Below are 14845 nucleotides of genomic sequence, written 5' to 3' on the forward strand. Positions count from 1 at the left end.
AAAAGGTTTCTGTATGCTTTTCACAAACCTACAAGAGATCTGTAGCTTGCAACAAACATTCCATGTATAGTACATCTTTGATGTATGTTAGACTGAAATGCATTTTTGGATCTTTCCAAATGAATGTGGAGATAGTTTTGTTTACTGCCATTTGACCCCAATCCTAGACATTAAATTGGACTTCCAGATACAGTCAAATAAACCTTTTGTACAGTCTGGAAATATAATTAACACTTCACTTAATCAGTCACAATATTGTAATTGTTTCTGATTAAGTAAAGTTTTAATCATATTTCCAGGCTGTACAATAGAAAGTTCACCGACTATCTTTTCAAATAGATTAGGGAACATACTGTAAATGTAATTCATTCACACTTTTTTCAAAACTCACACCTGAGACCTACTTTACTGAGGTGCTACTTTAAGAGTTAACAACCATTTTTTTTAAATTTGCAAATTTGAAAATAAACGCAACCCTACCAATTACTAGAAATATTTGTCTCAGCTTCTCAGACATGATGCCTGACTTCAAATGTAGTTTATCTGTCATTGCTTTTATTTACATGTTACAGTAGGTTCTGCTACTTAAACCAATTTACAGCTTTTACAATTGTATCCCCTCAAGACCCTGCTGCAGTGAAGAGATATTGCCATTGCTTGTGTATTTCTCACAGAACTCTAGTGAGCACAGAAGATCCAAGCCTTACGGACGTAACATGTCTGTAGTGCTGCGGTGCAAACATTTTCTTGGTGGGACACCTTTGAGACCTCACCTTAGCAACCTTTTCACACAAGAAATAACGACATCCAAGAATTAGATGCCTTTGTGAATTTTTAATTCGGGTATTTAGTTGTTGAGATTTTTGGTTCAAGCTGCTTAGCTAAGGGTCAGCTCCCTGACCAAAGGACAAATAGGCTGTTCAGGGGAACTCCAAAAGTGGAGATCAGTTGGAGGAGGGATATGAAAAATAAGATTTACTTAATATATATATATAGCCTCAGGAAATGACGCTAGGAAAGATTATTATTTACAACAGCAGGCATGAAAGAGACCTGGTTGTCGTCATTCCTTCTGAACTTCAGTTAAAATATCATAGCTTGTGTAGAGCAGTAATTTATTGTGGAGATACATCATCCTGATTTTTGTTATCAATGCATTTCATTACCACTTAAAAATGGGGTTGGGATCCACTGTGTGAGGCATATAATTATTAAAAATTCAACAATAAACCCCAAAGATAACCTTTAGAGGTGTAAGAGATCTTGTGTTCTGTGGTGTGTACAATGTGGAGTAATAAATGAACAAGACTTCTCCGTACTTCAGCAGACATGTTCAGTATCCATGAGTCTTGGTGGGTGGCTCACTTGCATGGCTGTAACACTTCTAAGAAAACAAATACTTCACTGCATGAACAAATATACAGTAGCAACTGTATTACAACTGAGAAAATAATAAGTGAAGGATGATCTTCAGCTATTTTCAGAAATCTAGCCTTTGTCTTAAAAAGTTGTTTTGTTCAGAAAATATACCCAGAATTATAATCTCAGCTGCATACTATCCCACTCCTATGCTATGAGGTCACGTATGATATTTGTAGCAACCTGGAGATCAGAGTATCATTACTAACCCACAGTGTGGCAGTATTAATGAAAAAAATTATTTGGATTTTTCACCTAACGTAATCTTCCTTACGCCCTTTTGCACAACTAAATTTGTCTTGTCATGCTCTTTTGGTCTGACTTTCAGAAAGCCTGAGATTTTTGTGAGGACAGAACAAACAGTGCTTTGGGCTTTTGATGGAAAACACAAAAATAAGGATTTTCCGGCCATACAAAGTAAAGAATGTAGCAGCAGCCGCATAATGGGATATTATGCAGTTGAGATTAAATGGAAATCACTGCTTTAGGCTACCCGTACAGCACACATCCTGCCACTTAACAAAGCAGAAGTTTGATGATCACAGGAAAAAAAACATTTAAAGAATCATTATTAATAATTTCTCAGCACATTTTAGTTTGAAGTGGAAGGTGTACAGGATTCAATTTGCCTGACTGCTTTATTAGGTCAACCTGTGGGGGTTCTGGTTCTTTGGTTGAAAACTGCTAGGAGTTGTTGTAGTAGAAGAGACTTTCAGAAGCACCATCTGTGCAGCTGAAACTTGCAAGGATTTCCAAGTACAACCACTGCAACAGGAATGGAGAGGACATGCTGATATATATTTCATCGCTGCAGATCAAGTCCACTTGGAAATCTCTGACATCGATGATTGCTTTGATAGTAAGTTGCTCCTCTGTTTTGGCTGAATTGGGAACCTGGGTACTGCTGCAGACGTAGAGGATCACTGAAGGTAGCATAGCTAGAGAAGAGCTTTTGTACAGGGTTTGAACTGGACGACTTTCACTACAGACATTGTTATATTTTTCAAAATCAGACAACAGTATACAATGCTTTACCTAGTTGAGGGAAATGTGTTTTTTGGAAAGATCTTTTGTCATTGAGAGTCTTGTATGTGGAGGGCAGGTCAGGGTGGTAGTCAAGTGAAAAGAGTAACAGGTTTTTTTTAGCAAAGGTTTTTTTAACAGGACGAGCAGAAATCCATCTTACCTTTAGGTAGTTATAACACGGGAATCTACTCTTTGATGATTATTCCAACCACATGTTCTGGAATTATCCATAGTTTCAAGGTACTTTTTGGCCTATTAGTGTTTCTTACATGGTACAGGCATATTGTACATAAAGGCAACTGATATAGTCTCAGGACCAGGGTGTTATAGTTCATGGTCCTCAGTAAAATGTTTTACCACTATAATATTAGTGTGCCATATATTGAAGAAACGTCACTAATTTTTTTCTTTGCTTCTCATTGCAATGGGAAGAGTTGACTTTGTGTCCCTGCAAGTTTTGATCAATGTCCCTGAGCACACCCAATCTGAGAACCACACTGGCAATTGGCTACTGACAGCACACAAGGCATCATCAATTTGATATCATTACTTTTCATAATGAACTAGGAAGGTTCTGTTTTAAGTTTGTGTTTTGCAACTGAAATTAAACATTGCTTAGTTGTAAACTAGCGAGTATCAAACAGTATGGGGGAATATTTACAATATATCTTAGGAATGGAACTGTGCACAGCTGGTGCAGCCCAGACAGGATAAATGAGTCAGAGTAAGGGCTTGGGTAAAACAATCTGGGTTATTAGATATGATAAAGCCTTTGATTTAAAAGAATTACAGTGTGACGGGAATGTAACACAAGGGAAATAATTAGAACAGGCAAGTAACTACCAATAAGACTCCTCTTCTATAGATTCCCTAAGCCTACAGCAATATCTCTTCCAAACAAACCATGGGTCACTGCAGCACCAGGGTATCAGTCCTCTCAGAATCAGTGTTCTGTAATCCATCAGGTCAAATGGTGGAGAGTTGGGTCCAGGCCCTAATAAAATGGTCAGGCAGTGAAAATGCAAAGTGTCCATTTTCAAGGGTCCAGTTCATTCAGTTGAGTGTCTTGAAAATTACAGTGAAAAGAAAAGAAAAAGTGTCATGAAATAGTATTCAGTTGCTAAGTAATTCCAGACATAAAGACATGTTCCATTTAATGACTAACAAAGGACAAGATTCATAGGATGACAACATTAACAATTTTAAATAGCTCTTACAATTTTGTCTGTGGAAATGGACTGAATTAGAGCTCGGATCTAGGCCTATGTGAAGGTCTATAAAGTAATGAAAAAACCTGGCTTAAGGAAGACGTGTCATTTCATGTGGTTTCTGTCTCCTTAGTGGAAACATCATTAATTTTGTTGAAATGGCAATTAAAAGTAGTAATTTGCCATTTATCCTGAAATTAGTAGTGGCAGATGAATTGAAGGCTGATTAATGTCACACCCGCCGAAAACACAGCCACCCCAGAAAAAAAGACAACAGATCTGGTGTTGTCGCGGGGTCCGTTTCTCCAGCAGCTCCTCACCTCTGCTCACACCTCCTTGGATTTCTTTTCTCTTTGCTTCCGTAGCTTCACGAAGGCCTGGGCATCTCGCTCTGACTTCCTCACCTCGAGCAGGCGCAGGATCTTATCTACTTTGGATCCGGAGAAATGAAACAGGAACACAGTAAAAAATGTGACGATGGCAGTAAGGGAAAAACAAGAGGTAAATGTACTTGATCTATCTGTTGCCAAAGGCATGTTATTAGTGAATCAGAAATCTTAATGTCCGTGCTAAAATCTGTGTGTGATCTCTAGATGCACATAACTATTATTCTAAAAATGTCTTTTTTGTTTTCACACATCTAGTGGTGGTGGAAAATTCCTCTTTCGTGGTCATTGCTAGGTTGTTGAGTGTAGGAGTTTAGAACAATGGAGACAATCAGTTTCAATAGAGCACTTGAAAGGGCAGGTAAAGTACTGGTCTGTGTTACTAGAATAATAACATCAACAACTTAAAACAATTTGTGAAAACAAATGCAGTCATAAGATAATGATTAAAAAAAAAAAAGATTTAAGCCTTGCAGTGAGCTAGCATTCAGGATTGTTTCCTAACCACAGTGGGTTCATTGAGATCAACACTCAATCAGGATGAAGTCTAGCTTGACTTATACATTACACTGTAGAGCTCAGTAGGTTTGGGAACCTTGAAATCTGCTTTTGGGTGGTATTGTTAATATGCTGAGCCAGCTGTCTGGGTAGGTTGAAAAGTGGAATGCCCTGTAGCCCTAAGAGTAGGAACAAGACCACTGGGAAACGCTGGGAAAGGTACCATTTGGTTTGGGGTGCATGAGCGGTAGTCGGATCTGAGGGGTGCCTGGCTGGTCCTGGGCACTCCCTATACCCGGAATCGCCCGTAGTGACAGGAAAGCCTCTCCCTCAAAGTCATCAGCACGCAGGGTGTCGTGGTCCAGGACAGTGATTACAAGGCAGGCCCCTGCAGTGTGGCACTGCTCCACAGACACAAGGCTGGCACACAGAGAGAGAAGTGAGGAAGGAGGGTCATTAATCTAGCACCAGTTCAAAAACTAGAAATGCACCTGAGATCAGGCTGGTCTAATGGTCATCTTTTCTTTAATACAATCATTTCTAAATTTTCTGGTCAGTCCAGCACTTCTGGTGGAGCTTCATTGTCACATGCATTACAGGTATTTTTAGAACAGTTCTCCAGCACTCTTAATGAACACATTGTACCCAACACTTTCATTGTCATTATCATTAACTTCTCTGCTGGTGTGTGTTTGTGTTTCAGGGCTTCAGACAAACATTTCCAAATTATCTTGGATGAGAGCTCATACATATTGCTGAATGGTTTAATTCAGGAAATCAAGTTAAAGAGGAGATTAATGCACAAACTTGACATGGTTTTGCCACAGTAACTCAGCACCATTCACACCCTTATGCAAAAGTATTTCTTCTACAGTCATCATATTGTTAATTAAATTAACACTCTTCATGCTATCACCATTCTTCTGTTCAACATAATTTATCTTAGAATTAATGACGTCATAAGGAAATGGTCCATATTTCACATGGGCAAAATCTAAATTAATTAGATTAATTAGATCTCATGGTCCAAGAAACAGAGCACACTCAGATATTTTCTTGTCTGTTTGAGCAGGATTGGAATTGACTGTAAGAAGCTTCACCATTAATGATATCTGATTTTCCCGCTTTCCAAACCACTTATATTATGGTCCAGGTCCAGGTCTACACCTTGAATTCAGCATTGACTATTTGTAATAATAGTTTTCACCAATGATACAAAAAACAATGTGGTCTCAAAAAATGAAAAAAGGCTTATTTTACAACATGTTGAAATAGAAATGGGACTCGTACAATTCAAATGCCTCCTCGAAGAGCGGGTTGAGGTCACTCTTCTTGATCTTTGTACTCCTGGCCTCCACTTCTGGAAAGAGGTGCCGGGGTTCAAGGGACAGATGTACGAATGGGTCACTGGAGCCTGTCATTGGGAGGAAGGGACAATGTTTACGATTATTTGTTTGCCTGACGCACTTATTCAGAGCGATATACTTTAATACCCATCTACAGCACTTCTGAACATCTAAGTGAAACAATGTGCCGAAGAGCACATCAAGAGGGTCTCACCTGGAATTTGAACCCACAACCAGTTATAAAAGTTCAGAGTCCTAACAGCTACTCCTCACTCCTGCCTTAACCCATCCTGAAAATGGTCATACCATTGGAATCAAGGGGGATAAGGTTGACGGCGTTGAGGACCTCGATGTGAAGTCTCTGGTCTGATTTCTTGTAGGATCCTATCAGCGTCACAGCTCCATACTTCTCATTGGTGTAACTCTTCTGCAAAAAATCAGGAGAACATTTGTCATCCCACCCTGTGCTCCGCCTGTTAAATCTCAAGGCTTACTTGTGAAACGTGTAACAAGTTTGTAATATCATATGCATGTAATGATGGATTCTCCTAGATACTCAGTTTACCGGGGCTGACGTTTCAGAGAAGTGAGACTCTACCTCCCTGGACTTAACTGTTACACTAGGTGGTCTGTCTTGGAAGGATAACTGTGTCACTGGGATGAACCCTCAGATGTTGAATCAGGTGAATTAGGTGTATGCTTACACCTTCAAAAGTGCTCTGCAACTGTATATACCCTGCACTACATTCTTCATCAAAAACACTTGCATAAAACTGTGTACAGGAGCATAATTATTACACTCATTTGCTGTGTTAGATACTTTGAGACCATAAGCCTGTACGATGGGCTGCGGACTAAGCTGTACTTTCACAGAGTAAATGAAATCACTCACCTGCTCCCAGACCTTCTGCTCCAAGAATTTCTCTATGAGCTGCTGGGTACTTAAAGAGTGTAATGTAAGATGAGCCTTCAGTTCCTGAAGTAGAGAAAAAAGGTTGGTGAAATCCCACCACAGAATAGTTACCACCGGAGGCAGATGTACATCACAGATGTAGGAGTATGGCCCGCTAGAAAATGATACACTAGAATAGAACGGGGCTCACTGGAGACCACTCAGCCAGAATCTACAGTATATTGTTAATTTATCTCTTACAACCCATTTTTAGGAAATGGTCCAGTAGGTTATTTACCTCTGGGATTTTTCTCCTTCCTAATACATCACACATTCAGGGGCAAAGTGCACATTAAAGTTCCAAACACTTAACTAGTGCTATTGCAGTCATGAGATATTTTACACTAAGATTGTTCCAGTTCATCCAGGTCATCAGATAAATGTGTACCAGTGGTCCTGGATATAACCTTTAGATGGAGGAAAGGAGAAATGCATACTCTCTGTCTGCTTAATGCAACTGTAACGTGGATAAACACGGGCCAGATATACCTCAAGTAGAGAGTGAATATTCAGACAGGAGTGCTCAGACAGGTATAATGTCTGTGCAGGAACCTTACCTTGTATTCTGCAGTATGCAGGGTTTCAAGAGGCAGGCCGTTTCCTTCTGCATGGAAGCACTGCTCCAAGCACTGAAACACAGGCAAGCCAGTCACACATAGGCTGGAGCTCCTCAAATCAACACATATATACAAAATAGCATATTTGTACAGCAGAAACCTGATGGTTTGTACAATTCAATTGAAAATACTTTATTCATGCCCAAGAGGGGTAATTTAAGAAGCAAGCTATACAACATACAAAACATAACACATGAAACAACATTAATAAGAAATATATATACAGTAGTAAAAAGAAATGGACTACGAAAACGATTATGAACGTAACAGTGTGAAATATTTAAGAAGGTATTAAAGAAAATGCACAGTCTATCCAATAGACATTGTAGTGATGAAGCTTATTTACATTAATTATTGCAAGCCTGGTGGCCTCTGGAACAATATTTTTTCTTTCTATTTGTCTTGCACTTTGGACAGTGAAAACATTTTCATGAGGGCAAAAGGTTAAAAGACTGATGAAGGAAGTTCGATGGGTCTTCAGCGATGGCATAGACCTTCCTCAGGGTCTGCTGGGCATACAGCTGTGCTGAGTCTTAAAGACTCACCAATGATTTAGGTGCTGAGGTTTACAACATTGTGAAGTTTTTTTTTGTCTTTATACTGAATTAAGTCAACCAAAAGATAAATGAAATTCTACTTTCAGTAAAAATATAAACATTGATAGAATTACTTTTGTACTCCAAAGGAAGTCCTTTCAGTAAACATAGGTTTATCATTAAACACAGTGCCCAGATATTAATACAAGGCAAACTACACCATGTAAGCCCCAGATATAGAGTATTTAGGATACAACTGAATGGTTCATTAACTGAATTTAATCTCATAAAAGACCAATCACACAACAAAATATTTCTGAAGCATTTGTTGTGGGTTTTGACATAAAGAAGCAGTCACTAAATTGGTAAGTGCAGTAACAAACTATTTACTGGTTCACGTCTTAGCCATCTTGAAACCTAATCTCGTGAAATATCAGGAGTAACCTTACTTCTGGTTAGTAACTGATACGAGAGTTAGTACCAATATGGGTCTCCCTCCCACTGGCAGTTTAACCATGATTTTCAGTCAGAGTATTTAGCTAGGAGCTCCTGTGTGGCTCACTATGTCCTGGAACTTAGACAGAGTGCAGTCTGAGCCTCTGGGCAATAATGCAACCTGACCGTGACTGGGATTTTCCTATCTGCAGCAGTGCACAATTGACCAAGCCTACTCAGCTCTGAGGTGTGTTTGTGATCCCTGTGGCAGGGACAGGTGCTTGTGAGCGTGAACTGTTTTCAGTGAGAGCTCCATGAGCCCTCTGCTCTATGCCTGGTCTTCTTCTACTCTACTCTGCACATTGCTTTTCATCTTGCAGTGATGAGGGTCCCAGTGGGAGTTGTACAGTAATTAGCCAGTAGACCCAAATAATTGCCATGTCCAGAAGAGCAAAAGAAAGGTCACAAATGACAAGAAACCTAAAATAATAATTCAGTCCATTAACTCACTTGGTTACTAGTAGCTAAGTAATATTAATGACCTCTTCCAGATGAATCTTTAAATAATCCAGTGTATCAGCTATTAATTCTGGACATATATACATATATTCCAGTTTCAGTTTTGCCAATGATTGTATCCACGGCTACTTCAATTAAAAAATACAACTGAATTATAACAATGGGATGAGAAATTAATAAGTTAAACAGTCCAAAGTAAACAGTCCCAAAACCCACGAAACACAGTATTAATCTAGTGCAGTACAGTCACAGCATGAAATTGAGTTTGTAGCCCATCTCATGAAATGCAGTGTTTACCTGCAGAGTATAATGTAGACGCTGGTAGAACTCCATCACACTATTCTGCTGCTGAGACACTTTGTCAATGATCTTGACAGAGTTGGCCCACAGAGGAGCCAGGAGGCTGCAGGGGAGAGGACAGTGAGCAGGAGTAGGTGGAAAGATTAATTGGTTCTGTAATCATGGATTAATTTCCTCACTCCCAAAACTGATTTACATAGCCTACACCTGAGACAGCAGAGGCTAATGTCTATGTATTCTGGCAATACTCATAGCAGAGGCACAACACAAGTGGAGTTAATGCTTTGCATTAACACATTTTCATGACTGCATCAGAAATCCTGGCCTGTGGGGTCACTACACATTCATGACACAGAATCCATATGAATAGATCCCAGTTAGACAGTTTGTTTGAAATAATTAATTAATTAATTGCTTACACTTATATAGCGCTTTTTCTGGACACTCCACTCAAAGCGCTTTACAGGTAATGGGGACTCCCCTCCACCACCACCAATGTGCAGCAATGTGCAGCAAATAACCTTTTTAAACGTTAGCAATGAAGAATATGGATTTTGGATACTGTTCTAAAATAAACAAGTCTTTCTTTCAGACTTGCGGTTGTCTATTAAGTTACTTTTGAGTATTTTCTGTCTAATTCGGATGTGCTGTTTCGTCATCGCCCATGTGTTTAATCACAAGAATGAGCTTGTGAAAATATTCCAAGTTCTCTTTGGTGTTGCATCATTTCAAAAAGCCCCATTGAAGGAGCACAAGGCTCTACTACTCATTTCCTCTTATTCAAGCTTTTAGTCTGTAGGAGAATAACATTTCATAAAAAGCAAGGCAGATAACATGAAAGAGCAAAGAATACAAGCCAATGTTTACCAAACCTAAACCTTCCTTCAGAGTCATATGGATTTAGATACTAACGCGTCCTCATGAGTTAACCTTTACCTCATGGTGTAAGCCAAAAATTACATTCATATATTAAATGGATTATAAAGTCATATTAATTTCAAAATGCACAATTAGGTGCTGGATGGATCAGAAGCTTATACTCTTGTGGAGAAGGGCAAGGATTCTTATGAGCCCTACACTGGGTAAAGTCCATATAAAATCATGCAATATTCACAAGCTGTTCAATTTTAATGAATTCTTGATTAATCTTAATACAGCATGTTCATAGTGGCCAGTACAAGCAGCTGTGTGATACTTCAGTGTGTCTCCTGTACCTATTGAAGTTCTCCTGCACCAGGTTCTCATTCATGTAATGCAGCTCTTTCTCCAGATACCTCATCAGGGGCACAACAGCCTGTGGGACACAGAGCAAGAGAGTCACTCCCAGCCTTCCTGCTATAGTTGGTAAATCAGGAAAACAGTCACTGTTTTACAATTGAGAGGCAGGACACACTGTTAACGTTCAGTGGCCTACTCTAAGAGGCCCGACATTTAATCCACTTGTGTTGTTCCACTAAAAAAAATATATAGAAGAGCAAGCAGATTAATGATGATCTGAAAGTTCCATAAAACACACAATAAAGGAACTGAAATTGTTTTGAACAGATGAGTTTTCATAGTGAATTAAGATTCAAGAGAACTGGTTCAAGATCAGAAATGAAATCAGAGGTGAAAGCAGAATGTTTTCTGTTTATGTAATGCTATAAAAAGGTCTTACATCTTCTGTGCTTGATGAATATCTGCGGTGGGCAGCCATGTTGAGGATATGTTTCTCAATGTCTGCACGGAGCTGAAACAGAGAGAGGCGTGTGGGGGGCAAATAATGGGTGAGAAATCACAGAGGACCCTGTTTTTACTGATACACAAAGAATGGCGATAAAACAAATTGTATTGCATTCACAATACATGACTGGTCACAACCCACACAGCCCACAATCACAGGTTTGTGACCCACCCAGCACCTAACAGTTTACATTAAAATATATTCTACCTTAAAATACATATAAAGAGGTATCTATTTTTATTTTACAGGAAAAAGGGAGAGGTCTGATAGATTTATTGGTTGAAATACTTTTTTTACTGTATTTTCACCATGAAGTACCTATCTGTATATTTCTACTTGCAATCTGCACAGATCTTTCATGTGGGCAAGGTGTATGCAAGTCTTTTCATGCAAGTCTATCTATAATGCAGGCTGCTATAGGTTTTTAAGTTTTTTTTTAGGTTTTTTGGACCCTCAGCTGTGAACTCAAGTGGGTGTGGCACCTGCTGCCCCAGCGTCTCCACGGCGGTGCGGATCTGCTTGCCCAGCACGCCCTGCGCGTGCTGCAGCTGGGAGGGCAGCGTGTTGTGGAACTGCTCCTCCCTGATCACGTGCTTCGTGGTCTCCCGCAGCCCGGCCCAGTTCAGCTGCTCGGGGAGCCTGTTCAGGATGGTCCTCAGGTGCTCCATGTTGTTGACCACCACACAGAGCTGCACAAAGGAGGAAGACAGAAAGAGCATGGATTCCACAGATCAGATCGGTGCCATGTTTTTCAACACAAACAACGTAGTAATGTGTTTTACATCTCAACATCTGAAATATTCTTGCAGCCTAGCGAATCTAATTTAGTAGTATATAGTCTAATTGTCAACACTCTAGTCAGTAGGAAATCTTAGCTATTTCAGTGGGTGATGCGACAGAACCCTAATCAGAAACAACAATTGTTAAGAAAAAAGACTGAGGACCACAATTCAAGTTTAGCTTATCAGAATGTTTAAAAACTATACTTGAAAACTGCACCCCCACAATCTTCCATGCAGCATGTTACAGCACAAAGGATAATCAATCATTTTTAGATTACACAGATTAACTGCCAATTGAATGTGAGATGCTGATACTATTCTATTGAGCATGGCCCTTTGGAAAAGAAATTCCAATGAGATTACCCCTTTCAACATACTAACACTTCTTTTTAACCACTTTGAAAACTGTATTCAAAGCATATCTGCATACAGTATGTCCGAAATACAGCCAGCTAGAGTTTAACAGACCACCCCACTTGTTGCAGGCTATCTATGCACAACTGGATAAAAGTTATGAACAGCAGTAAGGCCACAGCTGCCATTAACAGCCTGTCTACGCACAGCCAGTCAATACAATTACGTCTGTAAAAGAAGGATTAAGGGGAAAACAGGAGACACTGGAGTCTTAGGCTGGCTCATACCTTGTTCACCGCATGGCTATGGTCTGACTTGTCAGAGAGCTCCTCAGCCCGTTGCTTGACCATCCTACAATATGTCAGTGCAATCTTGCATATGTCCTGGATTTAGAAACACAGACACATGGCACCCAGCTGTCAGCCCACAAAAAGCTCACACAGATGAGTGTCTACCACATTCAAAATTACAAAACTAATTTATACATGATTCATTTCCTTATCGCTCTTTTAAAATTATTTGGAATTCACGTTGTAGTTTTAGCCTTTACAGTATTACAATAGCATTCACAATAAATTAGCATAGTCTCATATAAAAGAGAATTTAGCTTGATAATTAAATGTACTCCTATCTTTCTTAAAACCATGAAAAAAACAAAGGTGCAAAACTACCGGAGGACAACCTAGGAAATACAGTTTTTTGTGTGCTTAAATAGTTTTAGCCCACTCTTGCGTTCCACATTTCTAGTATAGGGGGACCTTGAGCACTAGTTTTTAGTTTATCTCTGGTCTTATTTTACAGATTAACCTTTTATTTAGGATTGTTGAGGAAATATCTGAGAAAGAAACATCTGCATAAGAGAGTCAGGTTCCTTATTTTGATCATCTGACTGCCAGTTACCTCAGTCAGTTTAACCATCAGCATGAAGGCTTCTTCAGGATCTGGCCAGCTCAGATCATTCCACATCTGACTGATGGGTTGAAGACAGGCGGCCAAGTCCACTGCTGAGGAACTGTGTTTGATGGGGACACAGCCATCCAGTAGGGGTTGGAGCTATAAGAGACAAATCAGCAAAACCTGCACTCAGAAAGCCACATAAAGCATTGCAGTCACAGAGCAATTACCCGTCACACAATGCAGACCAGTTTGTGTTTTGGTAAAAAGGAAAGACATCAAGCTCAAGTCTGACACACTCCATGGCTTCATTAACAGAGTGATAAGAGAGAAAGGAGCATGGAGTATACCAGTCTGAGGTTGTCAGTGAAGGGGAGAGTTGTCAGGTTATCAGAGAAGGGTGGAGTTGGAGTCTGGTGATGAAGAGCAGGAGGGACGGAGGTGAGAGGGTACCTGATCCACCTGTACTGCCCTCTGCACTCTCTCCAGTGTGGTGTTGTAGGCCTTGTTGAGCCAGTGAGGCAGTGCATCCCGGAACCTCACATGGAATTCTGTCAGAGCCAGCAGCTTCCCTCTGCAACAAAGTCAGATACACGTCTTACTTTACTCCAGATTTTACTTCAATTTTCTTTGCTTTATTTCTCCCCTTGATTGCTTTTCTTTTTCTTCCTTGTCCCTGTTTGTCTGCCAGACTGAATGTGTTATTTTCAAGAGTGGATAAGGATGAAGGTAAACACCATTTACAGGGAGCTCCAGCTCCAGGTTGACTAACCTCTTCTGCAGAAAGGCCTTCTCTTTGTGGATGGCCTTGAGGCTCAGGTAGAGGGGGTACAGTGTGTTGGCGAGCTGCTGGTCGATTTGACTTCCCAGACTGCTTAGCGTGTAATCGATCTCTGCTGCAATCTGCTCGTACAGAGGCACAAATATCATCATCAGGGCTTCATTTAAGTGGACTTTTCACAGAGGGCTCTTGTTTTGAAAAATAAATGACCTGATTTTAAAACACAAAAGCAAACACAGATAAACCACATTTAACCTGACCCTTAGGGTCTGGGACCTATAGCATGGGATTTTTACCTTAAAGGCATTTGTAAAATAAAGTCAAAAGAGAAAAAAAAACACTTCTACTTACCAAGGTGTCCTGTTCTATATAGATCACTGTAAAGACATCAAGTTGAACTGCGCTGTGAAAAGTGCAAGAGATTGTTTACAATCTGATGAGTTTTCATATTTATAAAATCTAATGTCTAGCTTACTCACTTTACTTTTGTTAGCTTTTTTTTGTTAGCAACAGAGTCATGTTCTGCAGGCTGCTGTCTGTCTGACATCACTCCCAGCTGCTGTCACTGCTGTACAAATTACAGGTACTTCCACATAATTGTGTTTTGCATTGTGCTGCTCTTTTTTAACCTTTAAATGAACTATCTGCTGTTGTGAAATTAATGCCATTGGGGAAATAAGACTTTCAGATATGTTTTTTTGAACTGACATGTTGGCTACAGGAAACTACAGAAGCAGCAAGGCATTCTCATGCACTTGCACAGATCAGATCATTTGTGTGATGACAAAATTCTGGCCATTGAAGCACCAGAACTGAAAGAAAACACATAAATAATGGACTTAAATAGGTCTTAAAAGCCTTACCATAAGGTAAATTCCAAAGGCCATATCAATAAAACACAGTTCACCAGCATGAACTTGATATTGTTTTTGATTGGACTAAATTATCATAATGGTGCTGACAAAGCTTTTTGGTTTGTCTTTTTCAACTTACATTTAAGTTTTGTTTTTAATTATCATAATAATTTTGTAATAGTGCATGCATTGACCTGCGGTGCTTAAAATACATC

At 39.6% G+C, this 14845-nt stretch overlaps 1 protein-coding gene across 2 annotated transcripts in view; it reads right to left on the reverse strand.

The window, feature by feature from the left end:
- Positions 1-535: 535 nt before the first annotated feature.
- unc13d (unc-13 homolog D (C. elegans)) overlaps positions 536-14845 on the reverse strand; it is a 33620-nt gene continuing 19310 nt past the window's right edge. The window contains exons 20-35 of one of the 2 annotated variants that reach the window (XM_088599531.1): positions 14128-14179; positions 13768-13898; positions 13449-13569; positions 13002-13154; positions 12389-12484; positions 11448-11654; positions 10900-10971; positions 10457-10536; positions 9240-9345; positions 7393-7464; positions 6776-6859; positions 6190-6310; positions 5828-5951; positions 4761-4957; positions 3974-4080; positions 536-3510 (exon numbers count right to left, since the gene is read on the reverse strand). In XM_088599531.1, the coding sequence (XP_088455657.1) occupies positions 3980-4080; positions 4761-4957; positions 5828-5951; positions 6190-6310; positions 6776-6859; positions 7393-7464; positions 9240-9345; positions 10457-10536; positions 10900-10971; positions 11448-11654; positions 12389-12484; positions 13002-13154; positions 13449-13569; positions 13768-13898; positions 14128-14179 (1717 nt within the window). In that variant the 3' untranslated portion in view covers positions 536-3510; positions 3974-3979. Of the gene's footprint in view, positions 3511-3973; positions 4084-4760; positions 4958-5827; positions 5952-6189; positions 6311-6775; positions 6860-7392; positions 7465-9239; positions 9346-10456; positions 10537-10899; positions 10972-11447; positions 11655-12388; positions 12485-13001; positions 13155-13448; positions 13570-13767; positions 13899-14127; positions 14180-14845 lie in introns of both variants that reach the window. The other variant, XM_088599530.1, reaches the window with a different exon arrangement.

The sequence above is a fragment of the Lepisosteus platostomus genome, chromosome 11 (assembly GCF_059453375.1).
Source record: "Lepisosteus platostomus isolate fLepPlt1 chromosome 11, fLepPlt1.hap1, whole genome shotgun sequence".
NCBI classification, from domain to species: Eukaryota; Metazoa; Chordata; class Actinopteri; order Semionotiformes; family Lepisosteidae; genus Lepisosteus; species Lepisosteus platostomus.